Source organism: Staurois parvus, unplaced genomic scaffold (assembly GCF_062004578.1).
Source record: "Staurois parvus isolate SC_StPar_1 unplaced genomic scaffold, SC_StPar_1.0 ptg000132l, whole genome shotgun sequence".
Classification (NCBI taxonomy): domain Eukaryota; kingdom Metazoa; phylum Chordata; class Amphibia; order Anura; family Ranidae; genus Staurois; species Staurois parvus.
The window spans coordinates 119,094-146,124 of NW_028317928.1; the positions used below are offsets into that span (position 1 = coordinate 119,094).

The window sequence follows — 27,031 nt, forward strand, 5'->3', positions numbered from 1 at the left end:
TCCGAGGTTCTTGATCCTCCTGCTTTCTTCAGAGCCTTCTTTTTTTTTTTGTTGTGTACTTTACAGTGCATACAGTAAAAAAAAAAAAAAAAACATTTTTTAAAAGATATAAATCTCAATACCTGAAGTTCAGTTTACATGAAAGGCTGATCAGTGGCTCCCCCCCCCCCTTTGACTCTATACAGACTTTCAATTAGAAAGAGACAGTTGGAAAGCAAACAGCTTCTGCAGTTCTCTAGTAATCCGGTGTTATGAGTGCACCCTGCATTGAACGTTTATTGGTAGAATACAGAGTATATAAAACGGATATCAAAGAAATTTACAAACATGTAGGCATTAAATGATTGACAAAACTGACCAAATACAACCGGGCTTTCTCTTTAAAATGCAGTACTGTAAGTCCTCACGCACATGGGACGTTTTTACAGCAGCTGTTTTTGGCTTTTGACGGGTTTTTTCTACAGCCAGTAAACCCCCCAGCATGTTATCCTATGCAGTGGTGTATTTAGGTTTTGTGCTGCCCTAGCAACACGAAAATCAGGGGAGTTCCCACGGAGAGAGCCTAACATTGACCAACAACACCCCTGCCCACCCCCAAGAAAGCCTTCCACTAATACACCCCCACAGCAGAAGAGAGAAAGACACTCACCTTCACAGCCAGGGGTGTATTAACAAGGCATTCGCCTAGGGCGGCATTTTCCAAGGGGGAAGCAGCATCTTTCAGGGGGGGCAGCGCGTCCCCCCAAAATAAGGAATGATAGAAGAGACACATGCAGCATGGGGAACAGGTGGGATCTGAGAGGGACTGCGGGCTGCTTGATGGTGTATGCAGAGCCTGACTCTTGTTCCCAGGGATGTCCAGTTCTGTGAAGGTGAGGGTTGTCATTGTATGGGGGGGTGGTGGTAGTGGAAGGCTCTCTCAGGTGGGGGTGGAGGTGCTGAGGTGTTGTTGGTCATCTTCCAAGGGGGCAGCGGTATCTTTCAGAGGGGCAGCGCCGCCCCCCGAAAGAAGGGATGGTAGAAGGGGCGCACGCAGCATGGGGACCAGGTGGGATCTGAGAGGGGCTGCAGGCTGCTTGATGGTATATGCAGAGCCTGACTCTTGTACCCGGGGATGTCCAGATCTGTGAAGGTGAGGGTTGTCAGTGTATGGGGGGGGGGGGGTGGTGATAGTGGAAGGCTCTCTCAGGTGGGGGTGCTGAGGTGATGTTGGTCATTGTCACGTGGGGGAGGTGTTGGTCGGTGTCAGGGTCTCTCTGGGGGGGGGGGGGGGTAGGGAGGAGTCAATTTTTGTGTTGCCTAGGGCAGCACAAAGCCTAAATACGCCACTGTTCATAGCCCTGAACATGCCCTGGAACGAGAGTCGGGCTCTCCATGCACCATCAAGCAGCCCGCAACCTCTCTCGGATCTCACCTGGTCCCCATGCCACGTGTCCCTTCTTTCATCCCTTCTTCCGGGGAACACTGCTGCCCCCCTGAAAAATGGCGCCCTAGGCAAATGCCTTGTTTGCCTTGTGGTAAATACACCTCTAATCCTATGAGTCCATGCATACATAAACGTAATCAACGTTTTTTTGGCAGGGACATTTTTTGGCTGGAAAAAAAACCCAGGATTAGTGGGTTTCCAGAGGAGTTTTTTACGCTGTATTAAAGCTCTAACGCTGCAAAACGCCGCAAACTGGCATTCTTGGATGTTTTTTGACCAAAAAAAATTAATTTTTTTGTAAGAAAAAAACTATAAAAAATGCAAACCGCGGGAAAACGCAGCTAAACGCGATAAAACGCTAATGCAAAAACGCTAAAAAAAGCTGAAAAACACGCGTTTTTAACGTGACTTTACACAGCTAACGTTACCAGCGTTCCCAAATCGCCCCACATGCGTGGAGCCGTACTTCCTGAACAAAACTATTGATAATTACCAAGAGACAACAGATCACATGGGGTGTCGTTCCCTCTTGCTGTTCACCTCTTTTCTCTTCATTGGAGACGGCCTGAGAGTTCAGCTGTTGGGCAGGAGAGCCGAGTTTTATGGAAATTCACAGTAATTGTGAAACGGTTCTATTTTTCTTTTATTAAAAAGTGAGCAGATGGAGGTAAAAAAAAAATGCAGTAAAATACACTACATCCAGTGGTACATGCTGTATAATAAAAAGTGTCTAACGACAGATAGTTTTGATTTTTTTTTTCCATCAATCGAGGGCCTTCAAATGGCCAAGTACCATAGAAGCTATGGAGAAAATGTTCATATTAAAAACAGGTCAGTCCCGAAAAAATTGGAATTTCAGCTTTTGGTGGAGCCTGGTAGACCGAATCAGCAGTTGGCTTTGCAACTCTGACAGGAAGACAATCCGGACCGAGGAATGCAAAAAAAAAAAAAAAGACATCAACGTACCTGCGTTATGGCTATGATATGTGAGTGGGGCTGAGAACACAGGTACTTCTGGAGTCCCAAAGAGATATTTCAAAAAATCATGACCCATCAGGATCTCTATAGCTAAAATAATGGAATTTTCCTACTCACCTTAAAGCCTTTGTTTTTGAGTACATTGAGGGAAACAGGAATTCTGATACTGTTGGGTTATGTTGCTGCCTAAAGGATTGGACACTGGCAAACAAAAAAGTTGAAGGCTAGTCCAGAATAACTCCTCCTCCTCCCAGCATGCCTCAGATTTCTAGCAAGTAGTACCATGATCATAAACACACACAAGTGGGTCCTGGTGGAAAGGGATCTTCAGTGGACTCAATGGACCCCACAAAAAGGATTTTACGAGTACAAAAATTCCATTTTCTTTTTTGCCCATTGGAGGGACAAAGGAAAGCAGATACTTCTGGGACATCCCAAAGCAGTCCAACTGAGGGGCAGGCAACAATCACAAAAAAACAACCAGGGACTGTCTGCTGCTCAGAAGCTTCCTGAAATAACAAAACCCAAACCTGATACAGCATGAGGTCGAACCCTACACCAACAGAGGACACCTGCCAAGCCAACCAGGAGGGGGACACAGAGAATCAAGCTGATGGTCAAGACTGAGATGGTAATCAACCTGATGGTCAAGACCGAGATGGTAATCAACCTGATGGTCAAGACTTATGGAAGACAGTCTTATGGAGGGGTTAGGGTGCAGGGCTGGCTATCCCTGAAGGGTAGGCAAGAAATGGAAGTCAGACATTAGCCCCAGACTGGAAACAACCAGATAGAACTGTGGATGAAGGTAATAAATGGGTCGACTTTTTTTTTCCAATCCTCTTGTAGATGGCAGTATAACCCGACAGTATCTGAATTCCTGTGGATGAGAAAGAAAAGACACCTTTGTTGTGGCTATGGAGGTACGGAGATCTCAGTTCTGGAGTTCCCAGGGGTATTTTAAAAAAATTGTGACTCACCAGGATCCATGACCAAAATATCAGCTTCCACCAGACTGGTCCTATAGATCAGTGGTCTCCAAACTGGGGCCCAGATGTGGCCCTTTGCTTGCCCTTTTCTAGCCCTTTGGGCACATTCCACCAACTGACACCAATGATGGGGCGCCATTCCCCCTACTGACACAATCATTGGGGTACTATTCTTCTCTTCAAAAACAATGGGGTACTATTCCTCCCATTAAAACCAATGATGGTGCAGTGGTCTCCAAACTGCGGCCTGGGGGCCGGATGTGGCCCTTTGCTTGCCCTAATCTAGCCCTTGGGGCACATTCCACCAACTGACACCAATGATGGGGCGCCATTCCCGCTACTGACACAATCAATGGGGTACCATTCTTCTCTTCAAAAACAATGGGGTACTATTCCTCCCATTAAAACCAATGATGGTGCAGTGGTCTCCAAACTGCAGCCCGTAGGCCAGATGTGGCCCTTTGTTTCCCCTTATCTAGCCCTTGGGGCACATTCTACCAACTGACACCAATGATGCGGCGCCATTCCCGCTACTAACACAATCAATTGGGCACTATTCTTCTCTTCAAAAACAATGGAGTACTATTCCTCCCATTAAAACCAATGATGGTGCAGTGGTGGCCAGATGTGGCCCTTTATTTGCCCTTATCTAGCCCTTAGGGCACATTCCACCAACTGACACCAATGATGGGGTGCCATTCCCCCTACTGACACAATCAATGGGGTACTATTCTTCTCTTCAAAAACAATGGGGTACTAATCCTCCCATTAAAACCAATGACAGTGCAGTGGTGGCCAGATGTGGCCCTTTGCTTGCCCTTATCTAGCCCTTAGGGCATATTCCACCAACTGATACCAATGATGGGGTGCCATTTCCCCTACTGACACAATCAATGGGGTACTATTCTTCACTTCAAAAACAATAGGGTACTATTCCTCCCATTAAAACCAATGATGGTGCAGTGGTCTCCAAACTGCGGCCCAGGGGCCAGATGTAATGCCAGTCATTTTCCACCCTCCACCGGCCACAGTCCGGCCCCCCTGAACCCCGAACAACAGTAAACTGGCCCTTTGCTTGGAAAGTTTGGAGACCCCTGCTATAGTTTTTTGTGGAAAGGTCCTCATCTTGTGTGGATCATCTGGTGTCGGTAGAGGTTGGTCTCACGGTTAAAACATTTTCCGCACACCATGCAGGAATATGGTTTCTCCCCCGTGTGCGTCCTCCGGTGCCGGTTCATGCTGCTGCTTGTGGTGAAAATTTTGCCGCAGTCCTCGCACTCGTAGGTCTTATCCCCCGTGTGGGTCGTCTGGTGAACGGCGAGGCGGCCGCTGGTGGTGAAGCACTTCCCGCACAACGCGCAAGGGTAGGGCTTTTCTATGGCATGTGCGGGAAGGTGCGTCTCCAGAGAGGACCTGAGGGCAAAGCGCCGGCCACATTCGGCGCAGGAGAAGGGCTTGTCGCCCGTGTGCACCCGGCGGTGGGCGATCAGATTGGCCTTGATGGTGAAGCACTTGCCGCACTGCGAGCAGGCGAAGAGTTTTTCGGAAGTGTGGACCGCGACGTGCTCTCCGAGCTCCTCTGAGCTGCCAAAGGAGCTGCCGCAAGCCATGCAGGAGAAGGGCGCCTCTCCCGTGTGGACTTTGTGGTGCGATTTGAGCTGCTCCGAGGACGCAAAACTCCTCCCGCAGTCCAAGCAGGTGAAGGTGATTTTCTTGCCGTTGCGGCAGATCGTTCGATCAACATCTTTGGGTTCCGATGCTTCCTGGACGTTGTCTAGACTGATTTTAACAATGGTGTCCTCTGAACTGTCGTCCCCAGACGCGCCGACGCTGTGTGGGGAGCCGTCTGTGGGAAGAAATCAGGAATATACATTAATGCCCACCTCCGGCCTTCCCTCCAGTCCTGCATGGGTCCTCCTGGACTGATACGGCTCACTCTACATTCACTGCACACTGTGAGCCTCCCACAGTGTGCGTTGGAAGCTTCAGCAAGTCAGATAGGACCCCGCCTCATTTCCTGAGCTGCAGGACGTCCGGCATCACCTACCCCTTTCCCCCCCCCCAGCCTGACTGCTTATTGACCGTCCCTTCCATTCTTTGGATCTTAGTTTATTTAATCATGGAGGATGGGCGTCACATGACCTAGGAACGCCCACTCCTCCAAACTGACATCCACCCATCAAGGCATTTTTATTTGCATAACTCCTCCCAAGCACCAGCCCACTACTTACATCAGGGCTGAGGGCTCTTGGGAGTTTTCAGGAATCTATGTACAGCACCCTCTCTCTGCAGCCATGGTCTGCTCACATTGCATAAAGAAGCATAGAGGCCTAGGGATGACGTTGCTAGGTCTAAAATAAGGTATGTAATAAAAACAGGAAGGTTTTATGTAATGATTTCATTGGCTTTCTGATGAGGGGGAGAAGGGAGAGAGAGAGGGAGGGGGAGGGAGAGAAAGAGAGAGGGAGGGAGAGGGAGGACGGAAGGGAGGGAGGAAGGAAGGACGAACGAAGGAAGGAAGGACGGAAGGAAGGGAGGAAGGACGGAAGAGAGGGAGTGAGAGGAGGGAGAGAGAGGGAGGAGGGAGAGAGAGGGAGGAGGGGGGAGGGGGGAGGGGGAGGGGAGAGAGAGGGAGGAGGGGGGAGGGGGGAGGGGGAGGGGAGAGAGGGGAGGGGAGGGAGGGAGAGGGGAAGGGGAGAGGGAGAGGGGAAGGGAGGGAGGGGAGAGGGAAAGGGAAAGAGGGGAAAGAGGAAGGGAAGGAGGAGAGGGAGGGGAGAGAGGAAGGGAAGGAGGGGGGGGGGGAGAGGAAAGGAGGGAGGCAGGGGAGAGAGGAAGGAAGGGGGGAAGTGTGATGGATTTGGTAAAATGCCTATTTCGTTTCCTATTGAATATATATATATACACTTTTTTTATACACATCTTTTTACATATTTACTTTTATACTTTAATACTATTTCTTTCCACATATTTATAAATGTTTAGCATGAATATATATATGTTGTGTGAATATTTTCTGCCTGCTGGGCTTTGTGGTACTTTAAGAAATCCTTGCTTAAGAAATATTTGCTCACAGGAACAGACCCCCTCCCATCGTGTGATTTGGAAGACAAAAGAATGTTTTTCTCTTTTTAAGATAAGACTGAAGAAGATCACACCTATACCATGACGGAGATTGTTTTCGTGTAAAGTGACCAATCAAAGACTAATATAATGCTTATGCTGTTATCACGTGATGTTCGCATCATTTTTCATATATAAGCTCACGGTTTCATTTCAATAAATTAGAGAGAAGTTTTCACAGACCAAACGTGTCAGTGTGAGTTTCTTCATGTGCGCACATTCCTAAAGCTGGCCAGCATCATAAATTAGGACAGGAACAGATAAGCAATGGACAATTAGGTCCACTACTAAATCGGAAGGAAGGGAGGGAGGGAAGGGATAGAGGGATAGAGGAAGGGAGGGAGGGGAGAGAGGAAGGGAGGGAGGGGAGAGAGGAAGGGAGGGAGGGAGGGAGGGAGGGAGGGGGAGAGGAAGGGAGGGAGAGCAGAAGGGAGGGAGGGGAGAGAGGAAGGGAGGGAGGGGAGAGAGGAAGGGAGGGGGGGGAGAGGAAGGGAGGGGGGGGAGAGGAAGGGAGGGAGGGGAGGGGAGAGAGGAAGGGAGGGAGGGGAGAGAGGGAGGGAGGGGAGAGAGGGAGAGAGGAAGGGAGGGGAGAGAGGAAGGGAGGGGAGAGAGGAAGGGAGGGAGGGAGGGGAGAGAGGAAGGGAGGGAGGGAGGGGAGAGAGGAAGGGGGGAAGAAAGGAAAGGAGGGAGGGAAGGGAGGAAGGGAGGAAGGAAGGGAGGAAGGGAGGGAGGGAGGGAGGAAGGGAGGGAGGGAGGGAGGAAGGGAGGGAGGGAGGGAGGGAGGAAGGGAGGGAGGGAGGGAGGAAGGGAGGGGAGAGGGGAAGGAAGGGAGGGGAGAGGGGAAGGGAGGGAGGGGAGAGGGGAAGGGAGGGAGGGGAGAGAGGGAGGGAGGGAGAGAGGGGGGGAGAGGAAGGGAGGGGGGAGAGAGGAAGGGAGGGAGGGGAGAGAGGGAGGGGGGAGAGAGGAAGGGAGGGGGGGAGAGGGGAAGGGAGGGAGGGGGGGAGAGGGGAAGGGAGGGAGGGGGGGAGAGAGGAAGGGAGGGGGGGAGAGAGGAAGGGAGGGAGGGGGGGGGAGAAGGGAGGGAGGGGGGGAGAAGAGAGGAAGGGAGGGGGGGGGGAGAGGAAGGGAGGTAGGGAGGGGAGAGAGGAAAGGAAGGAGAGAGGGAGGGGGGGGAGAGATGGGGGAGAGAGAAAGGGAGGGGGGAGAGAGAGAGGGAGGGGGGAGAGAAAGAGGGAGAGAGAGAGAGAGAGAGGGGGGGAGAGGGGAATAGGGAGAGGGAGGGGGGATTGAGAGAGGGAGGGAGGGGAGGGGGGAAGGGAGGAGGACCAAGAAATGCAAATTAGATGCAGATTAAACTAAGTCATCCGAAAGCCTTACATTTCACGCCCCAGGAGTGGGATGGTAAAGAAGTTTAGGCAGAGTTCAGACATGTGACAGAAGGCGGGGCAGTGACTACATAGAGCTGTGGCTGTTGACATCAAAGACACAGAACAGGAATGAGCGACTTCAGTTTCTGTTTGCCTCTTCCAGAAGTTAACCCCTCCCCCTCCAGAGGATTTACCCCCCCCTCCCCCTTCCTGACCAGGTCATTTTTTGCAATACAGCGCTACGTTACTTTGACAATTGCGCGGTCATGCAACGCCGCACCCAAATTAAATTTCTGTCCTTTTTTCTTCTCACAAATAGAGCTTTCTTTCAGTGGTATTAATTGGTTTACATGAAAGTTATAGCGTTTACAAATGGTATAGATACTGGGATTTTTATTATAAGTAATGGCGGCAATCAGCAACTTATAGCGGGACTGCGGTGGGCATTCTGACACTGGGGGAAACTTACTAACTGCCACTGACATCCCCAGTGACACCAATACAGTGATCAGTGCTAACAAAAAGCACTGACACTGTACTAATGGCACTGGGCAGGAAGGGGTTAACATCTGGGCGATCAAAGGGTAACTGTGTGCTGGGAGTGTTTTACTAGGGAGACATGCTGTGCAGAGAAATACAAAGCAGTGTGTGGAGATGACAGGGGAGAGATCGGTATTGTTTACATACAGACCTCTCCCGTCACTGTTACTTGGCGATCTTTGGTGCGGGTAGGGCAGTGCAGGTAGGGCGGCACATGCCCCCTACCTGAAAATACAAAATCCGGGCAGAGCGGATATAGTGAATGCGGGGTCTGGGGAGAGCGGATATAGTGAATGCGGGGTCCGGGGAGAGCATATATAGTGAATGAGGGGTCCGGGGAGAGCGGATATAGTGAATGCGGGGTCCGGGGAGAGCGGATATAGTGAATGCGGGGTCCGGGGAGAGCGGATATAGTGAATGCGGGGTCCGGGGAGAGCTGATATAGTGAATGCGGGGTCCGGGGAGAGCGGATATAGTGAATGCGGGGTCCGGGGAGACCGGATATAGTGAATGCCGGGTCCGGGGAGAGCGGATATAGTGAATGCCGGGTCCGGGCAGAGCGGATATAGTGAATGTGGGGTCCGGGCAGAGCGGATATAGTGAATGCGGGGTCCGGGAAGAGCGGATATAGTGAATGCGGGGTCCGGGAAGAGCGGATATAGTGAATGCGGGGTCCGGGAAGAGCGGATATAGTGAATGCGGGGTCCGGAGAGAGAGGATATAGTGAATGCGGGGTCTAGGGAGAGTGGATATAGTGAATGCTGGGACCGGGGAGACCTGATATAGTGAATGCAGGGTCCGGGGAGAGCAGATATAGTGAATGCAGGGTCCGGGGAGAGCAGATATAGTGAATGCAGGGTCCGGGCCAATCAGTGATCACATGAAGAGTAGGTAACAAGCGATCACTTCCTGACTTCAATGCTTACTACTTGTGAAATCTGTGAATGATCACAGAGATCACATGGTACAGGGCTATTCACAACAGCTTTGTACCATGTGACAAGCTGCGACCAATCACAGCTCACACAGTATTTCTCAATGGCTGCTAGAATGCAGCCAGAGCGAAGGAGAAATGATTGCTTTTACAGCCTTTATGGGTGTAAAAGCAATCAGTGTAAAGTAAAAAAAATCTTCATCACCTCCCACAAGTAGTACAGTGTCACTATGGTGACACTGTACTGCTAGGGTGACAGTATATTAAAAAAAATAAATAATATAAAAAAATAAAAAAAAGAAAAAATAAAATTTTTTTTTAAACTAACAAACTAATTTGAGTTATTTTTTTTTTACTAAAAAGATAGCTGAATACATTTTGGCCAAGATTTATGAAGAAAGATTATTTATTTGCTAAATTTTATAAGAAAAACACTTTTTTTTCAAAATGTTTGGACTTTTTCATTTATATAGCAAAAAAATAAATAAAAATCCCAGTGATGAATAAATGAATAAATACCACCACAATAAAGATTTATCTGTCTCAAAAAAATGCTTAAAAAAAAATGGGTACAGTGTCGCATGACCGCGCAATTGTCATTCAAAGTGTGATAGCGCTGAAAGCTGAAAATTGGCCTGGAAAGGGGGGGGGGGGGGGGGGAAGTGTCCGGATTGGAAGGGGGGGAAAGCGTCCAGACTGGAAGGGGGGGAAAGATTCCGGACTGGAAGGGGGGGAAAGCGTCCAGACTGGAAGGAGGGGAAAGCGTCCGGACTGGGGGGAAAGCGTCCGGATTTGAAGGGGGGAAAAGTGTCCGGACTGGAAAGGGGGGGAAAGCGTTCGGACTGGAAGGGGGGGGAAAGCGTCCGGACTGGAAGGGGGGGAAAGTGTCCGGACTGGAAGGGGTTAATGATGGTGTCACTACCCACCTTCATCAAACTCCCAGTCTGACTCCTTCCTGGGGCTCTCTGCGCTGTCCTCCTTCTCCTCTGTGATAATAGATAATGTTGCTTCCTTTGGGGGGCGCCACCTTCTACCTGTGGTGCAAGGATAACAAATTAGTCTCCGTTCACACCAGTGCGTTTTTTTTTTTTGTGCTTTTTGCAGAAACGCAGTACAGTCCATCTAACATGGTTTCCTATGAGACACGTTCACATCTAGGCTTTTTTGAGCTGCTTTTTTTTGGAAAGGCTCAGGGACTTTTTTTTTCTAAAGCAAAAAGCTTTACTGGATATGTTTTATAGCAAAAAGGCAAAAATATTTTTTTCTCAACATTTTTTTGCTTATAGCGCAAAAAATAAAAAAATTTATGACGAAATTAGATTTTTACATTTTTTTTATTACTGGATATGTTTCTTAGCAAAAAGTCAAAAATATATTTTTTTTTCTCAAAATTTTTTTGTTTATAGCACAAAAAATAAAAAATAAAAACGCACAGGCGATCAAATACCACCGAAAGAAAGCTCTATTTGTGGGGGAAAAAAAAGGATGTAAATTTCATTTGGGTGCAGCGTTGCATGACCGCGCAATTGTCAGTTAAAAGACGTATTGCAAAAAATGGCCTGGTCAGGAAGGGGGAGAAATCCTGTGGGCGAGGGGTTAAAAAAAAAAAAATTACAAAAAAAATCCCAGAACCTATACCGCCATTTGAAGACGCTATAACTTTCACGTAAAGCAATTAATTTACCCGTATTGGGATTTTTTCTTTAGCAAAGACACGGAACAGAATACATTCTGGCCTACATTTATGACATTTTTTTTCCTAGATGTTTTATACCAAAAAGTCAAAAATAATTTTTTTCTCAATTTTTTTTGTTTATAGCGCAAAAAATAAAAAAATTTATGACGAAATGTACTTTTGTTTTTTACTGCATATGTTTTATTGCAAAAAGTCAAAAATATTTTTTTTCTCAAAATGTTTTTGTTTATAGCGCAAAAAATAAAAACAATGCGCATATTCTTTTCGGAAAAATGATTGTACAATTTGACCATTGAGTCGAAAATCGGTTGTCTTTCACGAATTTTCCAACATGCCCGATCACCGAAAAGGGGAGGAACCACAAAAATCGGCCAGTGCCATTAACCACTAACAGAGAGAAAATCGGCCGATTATTCTTAGGTCCGATTTTCGGATGAAAAATCGGTCAAATTTTGACCCGTGTATGGCCGGCATTAGGCTGATATCCAGGAAGGGCAGCGATGACTGGCTCAGAAAGAGGTACTACACGTCATACTGACCGTCACTAATGTGTCCGGAGATTTTTTCGCGGTCATCCTCGTCCTCTCCCACTTCGATCACTGACACAGGCTTGTCCTGGCTCCGCCCTTTGAGGGGACAAAGATGGCGATTACAATAGGACTTTTTCTGCCACAGTTTCTTTCTTTCTCCGCTAGCATTGCAGTTATAGGGAGGGTCAGTGTTGGGGTTACGGGGAGGGTCAGTGTTGGGATTTCTGGGGAGGGTCAGTGTTGAGGTTACGGGGGGGGGGGTCAGTGTTGGGGTTACGGAGAGGGTCAGTGTCGAGGTTACGGGGAGGGTCAGTGTCGGGGTAACGGGGAGGGTCAGTGTCGAGGTTACGGGGGGGGGTCAGTGTCGAGGTTACGGGGGGGTCAGTGTCGGGGTTACGGGGGGGGTCAGTGTCGGGGTTACGGGGAGGGTCAGTGTTGGGGTTACGGGGAGGGTCAGTGTCGGGGTTACGGGGAGGGTCAGTGTCGAGGTTACGGGGAGGATCAGTGTTGAGGTTACAGTTTTCAAGCATTTGAGCATTTTTCTTTGAATCTTTGGTCTTCACAGACTTTGTCAGGAGTTTTTCAACTAAAAGAGTTTGGATTGCTGCTAAAAAAAAAAAAAAACAAAAGGAGGCGGAGAGCTGCTGTATGAGCAGAAAACGCACAAAAAAAAGGCTTCAAAACGCTCGAAAAAAGCTCATGTTGCGCTTTTTAGGCGTTTCCATTGGAGTCTATGGGGACATAAACGCTCAACTTCTCCGCTAGCATTGCAGTTATAGGGAGGGTCAGTGTTGGGGTTACGGGGAGGGTCAGTGTTGGGATTTCTGGGGAGGGTCAGTGTTGAGGTTACGGGGGGGGGGGGTCAGTGTTGGGGTTACGGAGAGGGTCAGTGTCGAGGTTACGGGGAGGGTCAGTGTCGGGGTAACGGGGAGGGTCAGTGTCGAGGTTACGGGGGGGGGGGTCAGTGTTGAGGTTACGGAGGGGGTCAGTGTCGGGGTTACGGGGGGGGGTCAGTGTCGGGGTTACGGGGAGGGTCAGTGTCGGGGTTACGGGGAGGGTCAGTGTCGAGGTTACGGGGAGGGTCAGTGTCGGGGTAACGGGGAGGGTCAGTGTCGAGGTTACGGGGGGGGGGTCAGTGTTGAGGTTACGGGGGGGGTCAGTGTCGGGGTTACGGGGGGGGGGGTCAGTGTCGGGGTTACGGGGAGGGTCAGTGTCGGGGTTACGGGGAGGGTCAGTGTCGAGGTTACGGGGAGGGTCAGTGTTGAGGTTACAGTTTTCAAGCATTTGAGCATTTTTCTTTGAATCTTTGAACTTCACAGACTTCGTCTTCACAGATTTTGTCAGGAGTTTTTCAACTAAAAGAGTTTGGATTGCTGCTAAAAAAAAAAAAAACAAAAGGAGGCGGAGAGCTGCTGTATGAGCAGAAAACGTACAAAAAAAAGGCTTCAAAACGCTCGAAAAAAGCTCATGTTGCGCTTTTTAGGCGTTTCCATTGGAGTCTATGGGGACATAAATGCTCAACTTTGCACTGAAAAGCAGCTCTTGTACTTTTCTGAGCGACAGGCATTTTTTTACAAGTGACAGGTGTGAACGAGGGCTATTGAAAACAATTAGTTCTTTGCTTGTTGAGCATTTTTTGAGCTTCGAGCCGAGCGCAAAATCTACAGCGGGTGGAAAATTTTTTTTTTCCCCAAAATTCCATTACGGTGCCAAATTCCAACAGTCCTCGGGTCTTGTGTACATTGTTCTCTTTGCATTAAAACTGCGGATTGAGAACCTCAAACACCTTACAGACCCGTCAGATGCCTCAAAAACGTGACCTGCACCTTCCCTAGGCTTGCTCATGACACCAGCACCAATGTATACAAGCCTTTGTTCTATATACAGTACCCTGGACTCACCAGTATGACGATCTTTAGTGACTTGCTGATTCTGCTGGTCGTCCTCAGTGGTGATCACCTCCCTGGCTTTGTCCTAATTGCATACAACCACACAGAAATCCATGTTAAAAAAAGTGCCCTATAAACACGATTTGCACCTAAAACAAACAATGTCATTCCCCTGTAATCTCGGGGGCCATTCCAAACAATGGGTTTCCTTCAGAGGTGCTTGCTCCTCCCTGCTGGCCACTGGGTGCTGTAGACTTCAGCTGTGCAACCGGCAGATCAGTTGCTTGATTACTATGTAATAGAATGTAGTTTAGCTGTGCAATCTGTTGATCAGTTGCTTGATTACAATGTAACATAATTTAATTTAGCTCTGTAATCTGCTGAGCAGTTGTTTGATTACACAGTAATAGAATGTAATATAGCTGTGCAATCTGCTGATCATTTGCTTGATTACACTGTAATAAAATGTAATTTAGCTGTGCAATCTGCTGATCAGCTGCTTGATTACAATGTAACAGAAAGGAATTTAGATCTGCAATCCGCTGATCAGTTGCTTGATTACACTGTAATAGAATGCAATATAGCTGTACAATCTGCTGATCAGTTGCTTGATTGCACTGTAATAGAATGTAATTTCGCTCTGCAATCTGCTAATCAGTTGTTTGATTACTAATGGAATAGAATGTAACTTAGCTGTGCAATCTGCTGATCAGTTGGTTGATTACACTGTAATAGAATGCAATATAGCTGTACAATCTGCTGATCAGTTGCTTGATTGCACTGTAATAGAATGTAATTTAGCTCTGCAATCTGCTGATCAGTTGTTTGATTACTAATGTAATAGAATGTAACTTGGCTGTGCAATCTCTTGAACAGTTGCTTGATTACAATGTAACATAATTTAATTTAGCTCTGCAATCTGCTGAGCAGTTGTTTGATTACACGGTAATAGAATGTAATATAGCTGTGCAATCTGCTGATCAGTTGCTTGATTACACTGTAATAAAATTTAATTTAGCTGTGCAATCTGCTGATCAGCTGCTTGATTACAATGTAACAGACTGTAATTTAGCTCTGCAATCTGCTGATCAGTTGCTTGGTTACACTGTAATAGAATGCAATATAGCTGTACAATCTGCTGATCAGTTGCTTGATTGCACTGTCTACTACACTGATTTCAATCTTCTAGAGAGATCCCACCGGTATGGTACATGCATATACAGAATATACAAAGGGTTATGGCCGCACTCTGTCCCCAGGGGGATTGTGGGTAGTAGAAGTAGGGAACAACGCCCCCTATTGCAGCCTCTAGGAAATGAATGGCCAATCCGTAGGAAACAGTGCTGCCCCATCCCCCCCATGCATGAAAACTACGGGGAGGGGTCAGAGGTCACGATTCAGGGGGCTGGTAGGTCTAGGGGGCACAAAAGAGTCACTGGAGCACTAAGCCATGCCCCATGAACAGTCGCATGCAGAACGCATGACACACGTCTATTGAGTGTCCTCTACCTGGAAGTCCTCAGAGATTCCATGGATGTCCTTCATGTCCGGAGGGGACTGTGGCCGGGGAGCCGCCTCCAGCATCCTGGTCCTCCGGGGCCGTCCTGTAAGAAACACGAGAAGATGACGGAGAGAAACGTGCAGCCAGGGATGGCCCAGGACCTGCGGAGCGAACCCAGCACAACGACAGGGGTGTCAGTGAGAAGCCCCGGGTCCTGTTCTAACAATCAGGATCCGGAATCAATCACATGATCGCTGTGATAGACTGTGATTGGCTATCCCAGTGATCAGTCACTGTGAAGCACGCCCCCGTGTTTTCTCGCTCTGAATGGAGGAGAGAGATACATTGTATCGTAATATACATTCTATTATACATTGTATCCTTATATACATTCATTATACATTGTATCGTTATACACATCCCATTATACATTGTATCATTATATACATCCCATCGTTATAGACATTCCATTATACATTGTATCGTTATAGACATTCCATCATACATTGTATCGGTATAGACATTCCATCATACATTGTATCGGTATAGACATTCCATCATACATTGTATTGTTATATACATTCCATTATACATTGTATCATTATATACATTCTATCATTATAGACATTCCATTATACATTGTATCATTATAGACATTCCATTATACATTGTATCATTATATACATTCAATCATACATTGTATCGTTATATACATTCCATTATACATTGTATCATTATATACATCCTATTATACATTGTATCATTATACACATTCCATTATACATTGTATCGTTATATACATCCATTTATACATTGTATCATTATACACATTCCATTATACATTGTATCGTTATATACACCCCATTATACATTGTATCATTATATACATCCTATTATACATTGTACCATTATATACATTCCATTATACATTGTATCATTATATACATTCCATTATACATTGTACCATTATATACATTCCATTATACATTGTATCATTATATACATCCTATTATACATTGTATCTTTCCCTGTCGGTTCAGCCCCCGGTCACATCGGGTGCGGTTTGCATGCCATGCGACTTGCATGCCAAGTCGCACCTTACTGTCGGAAATTACAGCGGTCATATTGGTGCGATTCCGACTTGGTCGGAGCCCCACCCATTTCTAAAGCAGTGCACACTCTGCTTTCCGTGCGATTTGCATAGACCTTGGTGTCAGATGTTTTGCAATTCGCACCTGAAATCGGCATGTTCCCCGACTTTGAAATCAGTGAAGTCGCACGATTTCAGCCCTGGTTCACACTGATGAGATCCGGAATTCGCTGTGTTTTCAGTTGCGAATTCCGAACCGCATCAGAATGGCACCCCGTTCATGCGAACTGCTGCGAGTGTGTACGTAAGTTAACAACACCCCAAAAGCGGTCAGGAAAACGTGGTGCGATGTGCAGAATCGGATCACATAGGTGTAAATACCCATGCGATACGATTTTAGTGCGGACCAAAAAAAGGGTCCTGCACGTTTTTTTGGTGCGGGTGCGGTGCGATTAGAGGCATACGAAATGTATGGCTCTGATCGCATCGCACACAAATTGCATGTGATTTGCACAGGAATGCGGTGCGGTTCCTGTGCGAATCACATGTGATATGCTGCACCACATATATGTGAACCCAGGCACAAAGTCGGGATGATTTGACTGGGGTGTCAGAAAGAGAGAGAGATAAAAAAAAAAAAACCTGTGCTTTAAAAAAAATCTATAAATAAATAGATAAAAATAATAATAATTTAAAAAAATATAATAAATAAAAATACCTAGATCCGGCTTTGATCGAGGTCAGTGCCAGGGTTAGTGTTCAGGTCAAAGGTCAGGTTTTTTTTGGTAAGGATTTTTTTTTTTCCCCTAACCCCTCGCCCTCCAGAGGATTCCCTCCCCCCCCCCCCCTTCCTGACCAGGCCATTTTTTTTTGCGATACAGTGCTGCGTTACTTTAACTGACAATTGTGCGGTCATGCAACACCGCACCCGAATTAAATTTACGTCCTTTTTTTCCTACCAATAGAGTTTTTTTTCGGTGGTATTTGATCGCCTGTGCATTTTTTTTTTTATATTTTTGCGCTATAAACAAAACAAAAAAAACCTGACAATTTTGAGTAAAAAAAAATATGTTTTTGACTTTTTGCTATTAAACATTGCCAGTACAAAAATGTAAAAAAAAAATCTAATTTCGATTAAATTTCGCCCAAAATGTATTCTGCTCCGTGTCTTCGCTAAAAAAAATCCCAATACATGTAAATTCATTGGCTTACGTGAAAGTTGTCGTTTACAAATGGCGGTATTGATACTGGGATTTTTTTTCTACTAGTAATGGCGGCGATCAGCGACTAATAGTAGGACTGAGGCGGGCATTCTGACACTGGGGGGAGGGGGGAACTGACTTGGTGTTACTGACATCCCCAGTGACACCAATACAGTGATCAGTGCTAATAAAAAGCACTGACACTGTAATAATGACACTGAGCAGGAAGGGCAGAGCCATAAAAAGCAGTGTGCTGGAGCTGACAGGGGAGAGATCTGTATTGTTTACATACCGACCTCTCCCCCGTCAGTGATACTCGGCGATCGCCGGGAGCCGGTGATCGACAGCTGAAGCCGCCAATGGAAGCAATCAGCGACATATAGTGGGACTGCGGTGGGCATTCTGACACTGGGGGGGGGGGCTTGGGGACCGACTTGGTGTCAGACATCCCCAGCCGCAGCCACTGGATTGTGTGTAAAATTCCACCGACTCCCCCCCTCCACTGTCAGATGAGTACGACGTACAGACCTGGCAGCATATAGGTAGATCCAAAGCTTCTCGCGAGCGCGACCTTTGTCCAGGTACATCCGCAAACGCGGGAACGTCCCGTGCCCGCGCTGCAGATGACAGGGCCGGGGTGGCGTCAGTCTGACACCGCGGCACAGAACATCCCCGCAGGAGGAGGAGAAGATAGTGGCAGGGGTGGTGAAAGCCGCACCTCTAATCCTGCGTGGCAGGACGAGAGGTGGAGGGGGGTCATTTGGCAACAAGGAGAGAAATGCTGCTGGATACAGGGGATAACCATGAGGGGGCCAAGATGACAATGGAATTTTGGGGACATCTGGCAAGAGGACCTGGCGGAGGAAATACTTTAATGGAATTTGGGAACATTTAGCAGGGTGTCAGGGAGGAGGAAAATACGTTAATTGAATTTGGGCCATTTGGCCGGATGACACGGAAGACATACAGCACTTAAATTTGGGAACATTTGGCACAAGGAATTAATGAGAGGATTAAAGCAGAAATTAATAATTGGCAGAGCCCCTATACCATGACAATGAACAATTCCAATTTTTATGGGCCGGAGAAACAGGCGGCGCTCTTAAACGGAGCAAAATCACGGTCATGTAAAGCAGCTCCCGTTTTCTCCTCACCCCTGAAAGTGTTTTATTTTTTGTTTAACCCCTTAGCCACGGGTGTCAAACTGGCAGCCCTCCAGCTGCTGCAGAACTACAAGTCCCATGAGGCATTGCAAGATTGACAGTTACTATGACTCCCAAAGGCAGAGGCATGATGGGACTTGTAGTTTCGCAACAGCTGGAGGGCCGCCAGTTTGACACCCTTGCGCTTCGACAAAGGAAAAGAAAATCCATCGCTCACCTTTCCTCCTAGCCTTGGATTTCCACTCGGCCGCATCCATCTCCTTCTTGATACAGAAGCTCACAGTGTTCTCCTAAACCAATGACAAGAAATATAACACTCTTCTAAAAACCAATCGCAGTCAGGTTTGGCGAACATGCGAATACATGACTCAGGACAAATCCAGAAAGCCCCTCCCCCCTAATGATCAGACATTGGTGGATAACAGTTGCCGCCCCCAAGGAGAGCATAACATCATCTGTCTAAATTGCTGAAGATTCCAATACACAATGTAATGGGCTCACAGTGTGCGGTGAAATCAATGGAGCGACTGTAGAGGAGTCGGTACACCTGTGCAAGGCTGAAGGAGAGGAGCCGATACACCTGTGCAAGACTGAAGGGGAGGAGCCGGTACACCTGTGCAAGACTGAAGGGGAGGAGCCGGGACACCTGTGCAAGAGTGAAGGGGAGGAGCCGGGACACCTGTGCAAGACTGAAGGGGAGGAGCCGGGACACCTGTGCAAGACTGAAGGGGAGGAGCCTGTACACCTGTGCAAAACTGAAGGGGAGGAGCCGGGACACCTGTGCAAGAGTGAAGGGGAGGAGCCGGGACACCTGTGCAAGACTGAAGGGGAGGAGCCGGGACACCTGTGCAAGACTGAAGGGGAGGAGCCTGTACACCTGTGCAAAACTGAAGGGGAGGAGCCGGTACACCTGTGCAAGACTGACGGGGAGGAGCCGGTACACCTGTGCAAGACTGAAGGGGAGGAGCCTGTACACCTGTGCAAGACTGAAGGGGAGGCTGGAGCTTAAGGGTCAATTCACACTACAGAAACGCAGTCCAGATGCGTTCTGGATGCGTTTCCGCATTCGCGGTTTTGACACGTTCCGGTTCATTTTTCCCCCCTCTTTTCCTTCAATTGAAATAGGGACATGTGCATTCCAGTGCATTTTTGATGCAATTTGGTGCGGCTTTGATGCGCTTTACCCCATTCCAGTACAGTTCTGTGCAGAAAAAAAATGACGCCTGTTCTATTTTTTCTGCAACCGGAACTGCAAGCGCTGATGTGAATACTGACCGCCACATCACCTACTTTCTGTGCGATTTGGATGCAGAAAAAAAAGCAACTGAAACGCATGGAGTGTGAACTGGCCCTATAGAAACGCAGTCCAGATGTGCTTATGCATTTGCGGTTTTGACATGTTCCAGTGCGTTCTTTTTATGCATTCCGGTTCATTTTTTTCCCCCCTCTTTTCCTTCAATTTAAATAGGGACATGTGCGTTCCAGTGCGGTTTTGATGCGTTTTACCGCGTTCCAGTACAGTTCTGTGCACAAAAAAATTACGCCTGTTCTACTTTTTTTTCTGCAACCAGAACGCACAGGAACTGCAAGAGCTGATGTGAACTATGACATTGACCACCATATCACCTACTTTCTGTGCGTTTTGGATGCAGTAAAAAAAAAAAGCAACTGAAACGCATGGAGTGCGAACTGGCCCTATAGAAACACAGTCCAGATGCGTAGATGCGTTCTGGATGCGTTTCTGCATTCGCAGTTTTGACACGTTCCGCTGCGTTTTTTTTATGCATTCCAGTTCATTCCCCCCCACCCTGTTTTCTTTTAATTGAAATAGGGACATGTGCATTCTAGTGCGGTTTTGATGCGTTTTGATGCATTTTATCGCCTTGCAGTACAGTTCTGTGCAGGAAAAAATGCAGCCTGTTCTACTTTTTTTCTATGCATTCCAGTTCATTTTTTTCCCCTCTCCTTTCCTTCAATTTAAATAGGGACATGTGCGTACCAGTGCAGTTTTGATGCGTTTTGGTGCGGTTTTGATGCGTTTTACCGCGTTCCAGTACAGTTCTGTGCAGAAAAAAATGACGCCTGTTCTACTTTTTTTCTGCAACCAGAACGCACCGAAACTGCAAACGCTGATGTGAACTATGACACTGACCATCATATCACCTATCTGTGCGTATTGGATGCAGAAAAAAAAGCAACTAAAACGCATGGAGTGTGAACTGGCCCTAAGGGTCGGTTCTCACTATAGAAGCGCAGTCCAGATGTGTTCCGGATGCGTTTATGTATTTGCGTTTTTGACACGATCCAGTGCGTTTTTCTATGCATTCCAGTTAATTTCCCCCCCCCCACCTTACCGCGTTCCAGTACAGTTCTGTGCAGAAAAAAATTACACCTATTCTACTTTTTTCTATGCATTCCAGTTCATTTTTTCCCCTCTCTTTTCCTTCAATTTAAATATGGACATGTGCGTTCCAGTGCGTTTTTATGTGTTTTGGTGCGGTTTTGAAGAGTTTTGAAGAGTTTTGGTGCGTTTTACTGCTTTCCAGTACAGTTTTGTGCAGGAAAAATGCAACCTGTTCTACTTTCTTTACCTGCAAGCGGAACGCACCGGAACTGCAAGCGCTCATGTGAACCATGACACTGACCACCATATCACTTACTTTCTGAGCATTTTGGATGCAGAAAAAAAAAAGCAACTGTAACGCATGGAGTGTGAACTGGCCCTAAGGGTCGGTTCACACTATATAAGCGCAGTCCATATGCGTTCCGGATGCGTTTCCGCATTCGTGTTGTTGACAAATTCCAGTGCGCTTTTTTATGCATTCCAGTTCATTTTTTTCCCCTCTCTTTTCCTTCAATTTAAATATGGATATGTGCGTTCTAGCGCTTTTTGGTGCATTTTTGATGAGTCTTGGTGCGTTTTTTATGCGTTTTACCACATTCCAGTACAGTTCTGTACAGAAAAAAAGGCAGCCCGCTCTACTTTTTTTTCTACAACCCAGTTCATTTTTTGCCCCTCTCTTTTTGACATAGGGACATGTACGTTTTGGTGTGTTTTTGATGCATTCTGGTGCGTTTTACTGCGTTCCAGAACAATTCTCTGCAGGAAAAATGCAGCCTGTTCTACTTTTTTTTTCTGCAACTGGAACGCACTGGAACTGCGAGCGCTGATGTATGTATGAAGTGTGAACTGGCCCTAAAAAAAAAAAAAAAAAAAAAAGTTTCCCCAGATGCGCTGCCTATGCGGAATCGCCGGGCTCACCGGTCCTCTTACCGACTTCCTGGTGTTCAATTTTCCTTCCCGATCCCGGGAATACAGAGGACGGGGATGTCTCACCGCTGGCGTTCTGTTACTGGATTCATCTGTGGGAAACACACGGCCATATTAGAGGCAAGCTATCAGTCCCCAGTCACACCGGGTGCGACTTGGCATGCGATTTGCGTGCCATGCGACTTGCAAATTGCATGGTACGCAGTACCCTACTGTCCTACAGTACCCTACTGTCCGCAATTACAGCGGTAATATTGGTGCGCAGGGGCAGACTGACAACTCATGGGGCCCCCGGGCAATAGGGGATCATGGGGCCCCCGTGTCCTTGCCCGGGGCCCCATGAGTTGTCAGTCTGCCCCTGATGGTCCCCACTTGGTCGGAGCCGCACCGATTTACGCAAGCACCACTTTTGGTGCGATTTACATAGACATCTGTGTCAGACTTCTTACAAATCGCACCTCAAATCGGCATCTCACCCAACTTTGAAATCGTGCAACTTCACTGTAAGTCGAATGATTTCAAAGTCAGGATCGGCGAGAAAGGAGGAGCTTTTGAAGTATACAAAGTCACCTTTTACATCGTATTTTTCTATTGCTTTCTACAAAGGATCATTTACTACCCAGTCTTTTCACAGCATAGCAGTAAAATAAGAACAAACGACTTGGCACAAAGGTAAGAAATTGAAAGCGCACCATCTGTTGGCTGCGCAATTGCTAAGTATGAGGGACTCCTGCTTTTTTTTTTATGTCTGCAACTGGAAAAAAAAAATTGTTACAAATTTTAATTTAAAAATATAAAAAATATATATATATAAGTCACCGGTCCCACCGCTGCGATTCAAAATGGCGCGACCTGTGTGCAATTTCAGTGTGGCGGAATTTGTATTTGGCACCCCAGCGGTCAATACTTTGTAGGACCACCTTTGGCTGAAATTCCAGCTGCAAGTTTTTTTAGGGATGTCTCTTTGCACATCTAGAGAGGGACATTTCTGCCCATTCTTCTTTGCAGAATCGCTCAAGCTCTGTCAGATTGGATGGAGAGTGTCTGGGAACAGCAATTTTCAGGTGTGGCCACAGATTCTGCATTGGATTTGGGTCTGGACTGTGACTGGGCCATTCTAACACATGAAGATGCTTTGATCGGAACCATTCCATTGTAGCTCTGGCTGGATGTTTCGGGTCGTTGTCCTGCTGGAAGGGGAACCTCCGCCCCAGTCTCAAGTCTTTTGCAGACTCTAACAGGTTTTCTTCTAAGATTGCCCTGTATTTGGCTCCATCCATCTTCCCATCAAATCTGACCAGCTTCCCTGTCCCTGCTGAAGAAAAGCATCTCCACCACACATAGCGTTTTGCTTTTTGGCCAACAAGTTCATTTTTGGTCTCATCTGACCAGAGCCCCTTCTTCCACATGTTTGCTGTGTCCCCCGCATGGCTTCTCGGGACTTCTTATGGCTTTCCTCCAACAATGGCTTTCTTCTTGTCACTCTTCTATAAAGGCCAGATTTCTGGAGTGCACGACTAATAGTTGTCCTGTGGACAGATTCTCCCCTCTGAGCTGTGGATCTCTGCAGCTCCTCCAGAGTTCCCATGGGCCTCTTGGCTGCTTCTCTGATGAATGCTCTCCTTGCCCGGCCTGTCAGTTTACGTGGACGGCCATGTCTTGGTAGGTTGGCAGTTGTGCCATACTCTTTAAATTTTCGGATTATGATGGATTGAACAGTGCTCCGTGAGATGGTCAAAGCTTGGGATATTTTTTTATAACCTAACCCTGCTTTAAACTTCTCCACAACTTTATCCCTGACCTGTCTGGTGTGTTCCTTGGCCTTCATGATGTGGTTTGTTCACTAATGTTCTCTAACAAACCTCTGAGGGCTTCACAGAACAGCTGTATTTATACTGAGATCACGACACATGGGGGGACTCTATCTACTAATTAGGTGACTTCTGAAGGCGATTGGTTCCACTAGATTTTAGTTAGGGGGATCAGAATAAAGGGGGCTGAATACAAATGCACCCCACACTTCTCACAGATTTATTTGTAATTTATGTTGAAAACCATTTTGTCATTTTCCTTCCACTTCACAATTATGTGCCACTTTGTGTCTGTCTATCACATCCAATCCCGATTAAATACATTTAAATTTTTTTTGGTTGTAACATGACAGAACGTGGAAAATTTGGAGGGGTGTGAAGACTTTTTCAAGGCACTGTAAATGAAATTTATGTCTTTTTTTCCCACAAATAGAGCTTTCTTTCTGTGGTATGACAATTTAAAAAAAAAAAAAAAAACACAGTATTTTTTACTTTTTGCTATTAAACACGTGCAGCAAAAAAAACAAAATGTAAAAAATCAAATTTCATCATAAATTTCGGCCAAAATGTATTCTGCTCCGTGTCTTTGCTAAAAAAAAAATTCCAATACGTGTAAATGAATTGGTTTACGGGAAAGTTATAGCATCTACAAATAGCGGTATAGATACTGGGATTTTTATTTTTTTTTATACTATTAATGGTGGCGATCAGCGACTTATAGAGGGACTGCGGCGGGCATTCGGACACTAGGGGGAACTGACTTTGGCGTCCAAAGTATCGGTATCGCCGCCGCCCTGGTAACTGTCACTTCTACCACCTACTCTGCTCCATATTTCTATGCTGTCAGGCCTTGCGTGCATAGGCCACACCCACCACGTTTTTGTTCCACCCCCTAGGATCCTCCAGTTAGATTTTACTACTGGGCCAGACTGAGAAGCTACTATGAGCAATCAACAGTTTCATATGGAACTGTGAGGGTCATTACACCCCCAGGAAAGCGGGTAGAGGGGGTGTTGGAGGAGATCAGAAGCATTATGGGTAGAAGAGCGCCACACAGAGGAGAGTCGTTGGAGGAGATCACAGTCATTATGGGTAGAAGAGCGCCACGCAGAGGAGAGTCGTTGGAGGAGATCAGAGGCATTATGGGTAGAAGAGCGACACGCAGAGGAGAGTCGTTGGAGGAGATCAGAGGCATTATGGGTAGAAGAGCGACACACAGAGGAGAGTCATTGGAGGAGATCAGAGACATTATGGGTAGAAGAGCAACACACAGAGGTGAGTTGTTGGAGGAGATCACAGTCATTATGGGTAGAAAAGCACCACACAGAGGAGAGTCGTTGGAGGAGATCACAGTCATTATGGGTAGAAGAGCGCCACACAGAGGAGAGTCGTTGGAGATCAGAGGTATTATGGGTAGAAGAGCGACACACAGAGGGGAGTTATTGGAGATCAGAGGCATTATGGGTAGAAGAGCGCCACACAGAGGGGAGTTATTGGAGATCAGCGGCATTATGGGTAGAGGAGCGACACACAGAGGAGAGTCGTTGGAGGAGATCAGAGGCATTATGGGTAGAAGAGCAACACTCAGAGGAGAGTTGTTGGAGGAGATCAGAGGCATTATGGGTAGAAGAGCGCCACACAGAGGATGGTCGCTTACAAATGGAGATCGGAAATAATACGCTCAAAGGTTGTCATGATGGAAAATGTTAAAAATCTAGGGTTAGGTGCCCTTTAAGTACCCCGTTACCATGGCGATGCTAGGAGGTTGGGTTGCCGGAGAGTTTGGTGTGATGGCTCTAGAGACGGAGATGTGAACATCATCGCCATTTGTTTGCACCTTCAATAAAGGACACCTAACTCACTCACAACACAACCTCCTAAGGTGGCAAGGACCATGCACATGTGGAGAGAGGCGGGATTTAATGATACAGCCATCAATAAAATGAGAAATTAGCCCTCACCTTCTGAGCTCGGGACGTCACGATCTTCCTGGATGACGGGCTTCGACCTGCGACTCTTCCCCCTGAGCGACCTCCGGCCTTCCTGAAAAAGACAAAACATGGACGGGTGACACCTTCTAGGAACCTGACACCTTCTAGGAACCTGACACACACAATGATACAGTCACCATCCAGACACATCCCTTGTCTGTTACTGGAGAATGTCCCAGAATTCCCGGCACCGCTCACCTCTCCTGTCAGGAGCTCAATGATCTTCTGGGTGACTTCTAGGATCTTCTTGTCGTTGCTGTCGGGTGTCAGCTTTGAGGCGGGGGGCTGGGTCCGAGCGAAGCCTCCCGATACACAGGGACTGCTACTGTGTGTGACTCGACCACAGGACATCTTCAGGACTAGGTAATCCTATACACAGGAATAAATGAGACTAAGTGATGTCATGTGACCTCCCAGAATCCTCCTCACCTCTCCGGTCAGGTCTGTGTTTTATTAATAGAGATGAGAGTGACGTCATGTGACCTCCCAGAATCCTCGTCACCTCTCCGGTCAGGTCTGTGTTTTATCAATAGAGATGAGAGTGATGTCATGTGACCTCCCAGAATCCTCCTCACCTCTCCGGTCAGGTCTGTGTTTTATCAATAGAGACAAGTGATGTCATGTGACCTCCCAGAATCCTCCTCACCTCTCCGGTCAGGTCTGTGTTTTATTAATAGAGATGAGAGTGACGTCATGTGACCTCCCAGAATCCTCCTCACCTCTCCGGTCAGGTCTGTGTTTTATCAATAGAGACAAGTGATGTCATGTGACCTCCCAGAATCCTCCTCACCTCTCCGGTCAGGTCTGTGTTTTATTAATAGAGATGGGAGTGACGTCATGTGACCTCCCAGAATCCTTCTCACCTCTCCGGTCAGCAGATAGAGGATATCCAGGGTGAGGTTGATGATCCTCTCGATCACGTGACTCCGCGTCTGGTCCACGCCAAGCATTTCGTTGAGATCGAGGCGTGAGAGCTTCATTTTGATTCGCGGCCCCTAGTAGTTCGAGCGATGTGGAGATGTCACGTATCGATCTGAAAAAGAAGACAATGACTGTAGTCCATCCGTGTTCCTCACCATGATACCCAATGGCCTGGCTATAACCATTATTGATATCACCGGCAATGTCAGGCATCTGAGAGCGCGACTCGCTATCTATACAAACCGAAAAAATGGATCTTTTCAGAACTTATGACGTCCCCAAAAATGGAAAATAAAATTTCCAAAGTGACCATATGGCTATATCCCCCCCTCACCTCCCCTATACATAACTTTTGGGTGGACTGTCCCTTTAAGTCATCCCTGCCCCCACTTCCCCACGCCTTACATCCCCCAAGGCCCTTACTAGTGTCCCTCAGGGGCCCCTATGACACCCTGGCTCTTCAAGCTACATGACTGCCTGGGAACCTGGTAAATGCAAGCTGCGCGGCGCATCCAATCAATTAGAACATTCTGCGCATGTGCACACCAACCTCGCTGATCGCGGAGAGCCGTCCAATCAGCTGCCGCACTTTTGTGTCCTTAATACAGGAAC

At 47.1% G+C, this 27,031-nt stretch overlaps 3 protein-coding genes across 4 annotated transcripts in view; 2 read left to right on the top strand and 1 right to left on the bottom strand.

Moving 5' to 3' along the window:
- LOC149466090 (uncharacterized) overlaps positions 1–27,031 on the top strand; it is a 124,545-nt gene that overhangs the window by 42,006 nt on the left and 55,508 nt on the right. The window lies entirely within an intron of this gene.
- LOC149466091 (uncharacterized) overlaps positions 1–27,031 on the top strand; it is a 69,811-nt gene that overhangs the window by 22,695 nt on the left and 20,085 nt on the right. The window contains exon 9 of the mRNA XM_089672994.1: positions 4,788–5,241. Coding sequence (XP_089529120.1) covers positions 4,788–5,241 — 454 coding nt within the window. The remainder of the gene's footprint in view (positions 1–4,787; positions 5,242–27,031) is intronic.
- LOC149466092 (uncharacterized) lies at positions 232–26,947 on the bottom strand. 2 transcript variants are annotated; one of them, XM_089672813.1, is made up of 11 exons: positions 26,843–26,947; positions 26,362–26,531; positions 25,697–25,867; positions 25,469–25,550; positions 21,700–21,788; positions 18,643–18,715; positions 14,979–15,073; positions 13,482–13,554; positions 11,590–11,676; positions 10,281–10,388; positions 2,052–5,239 (listed from the first exon to the last, which is right to left on the bottom strand). In XM_089672813.1, exons 2-11 carry the CDS (start codon positions 26,476–26,478, stop codon positions 4,515–4,517), a joined length of 1,620 nt encoding a protein of 539 aa, XP_089528939.1. In that variant the 5' UTR covers positions 26,479–26,531; positions 26,843–26,947; the 3' UTR covers positions 2,052–4,514. The 2 variants fall into 2 exon arrangements, with proteins under 2 accessions (XP_089528940.1, XP_089528939.1); XM_089672814.1 differs by lacking the exon at positions 10,281–10,388 and having other exon boundaries at positions 232–5,239.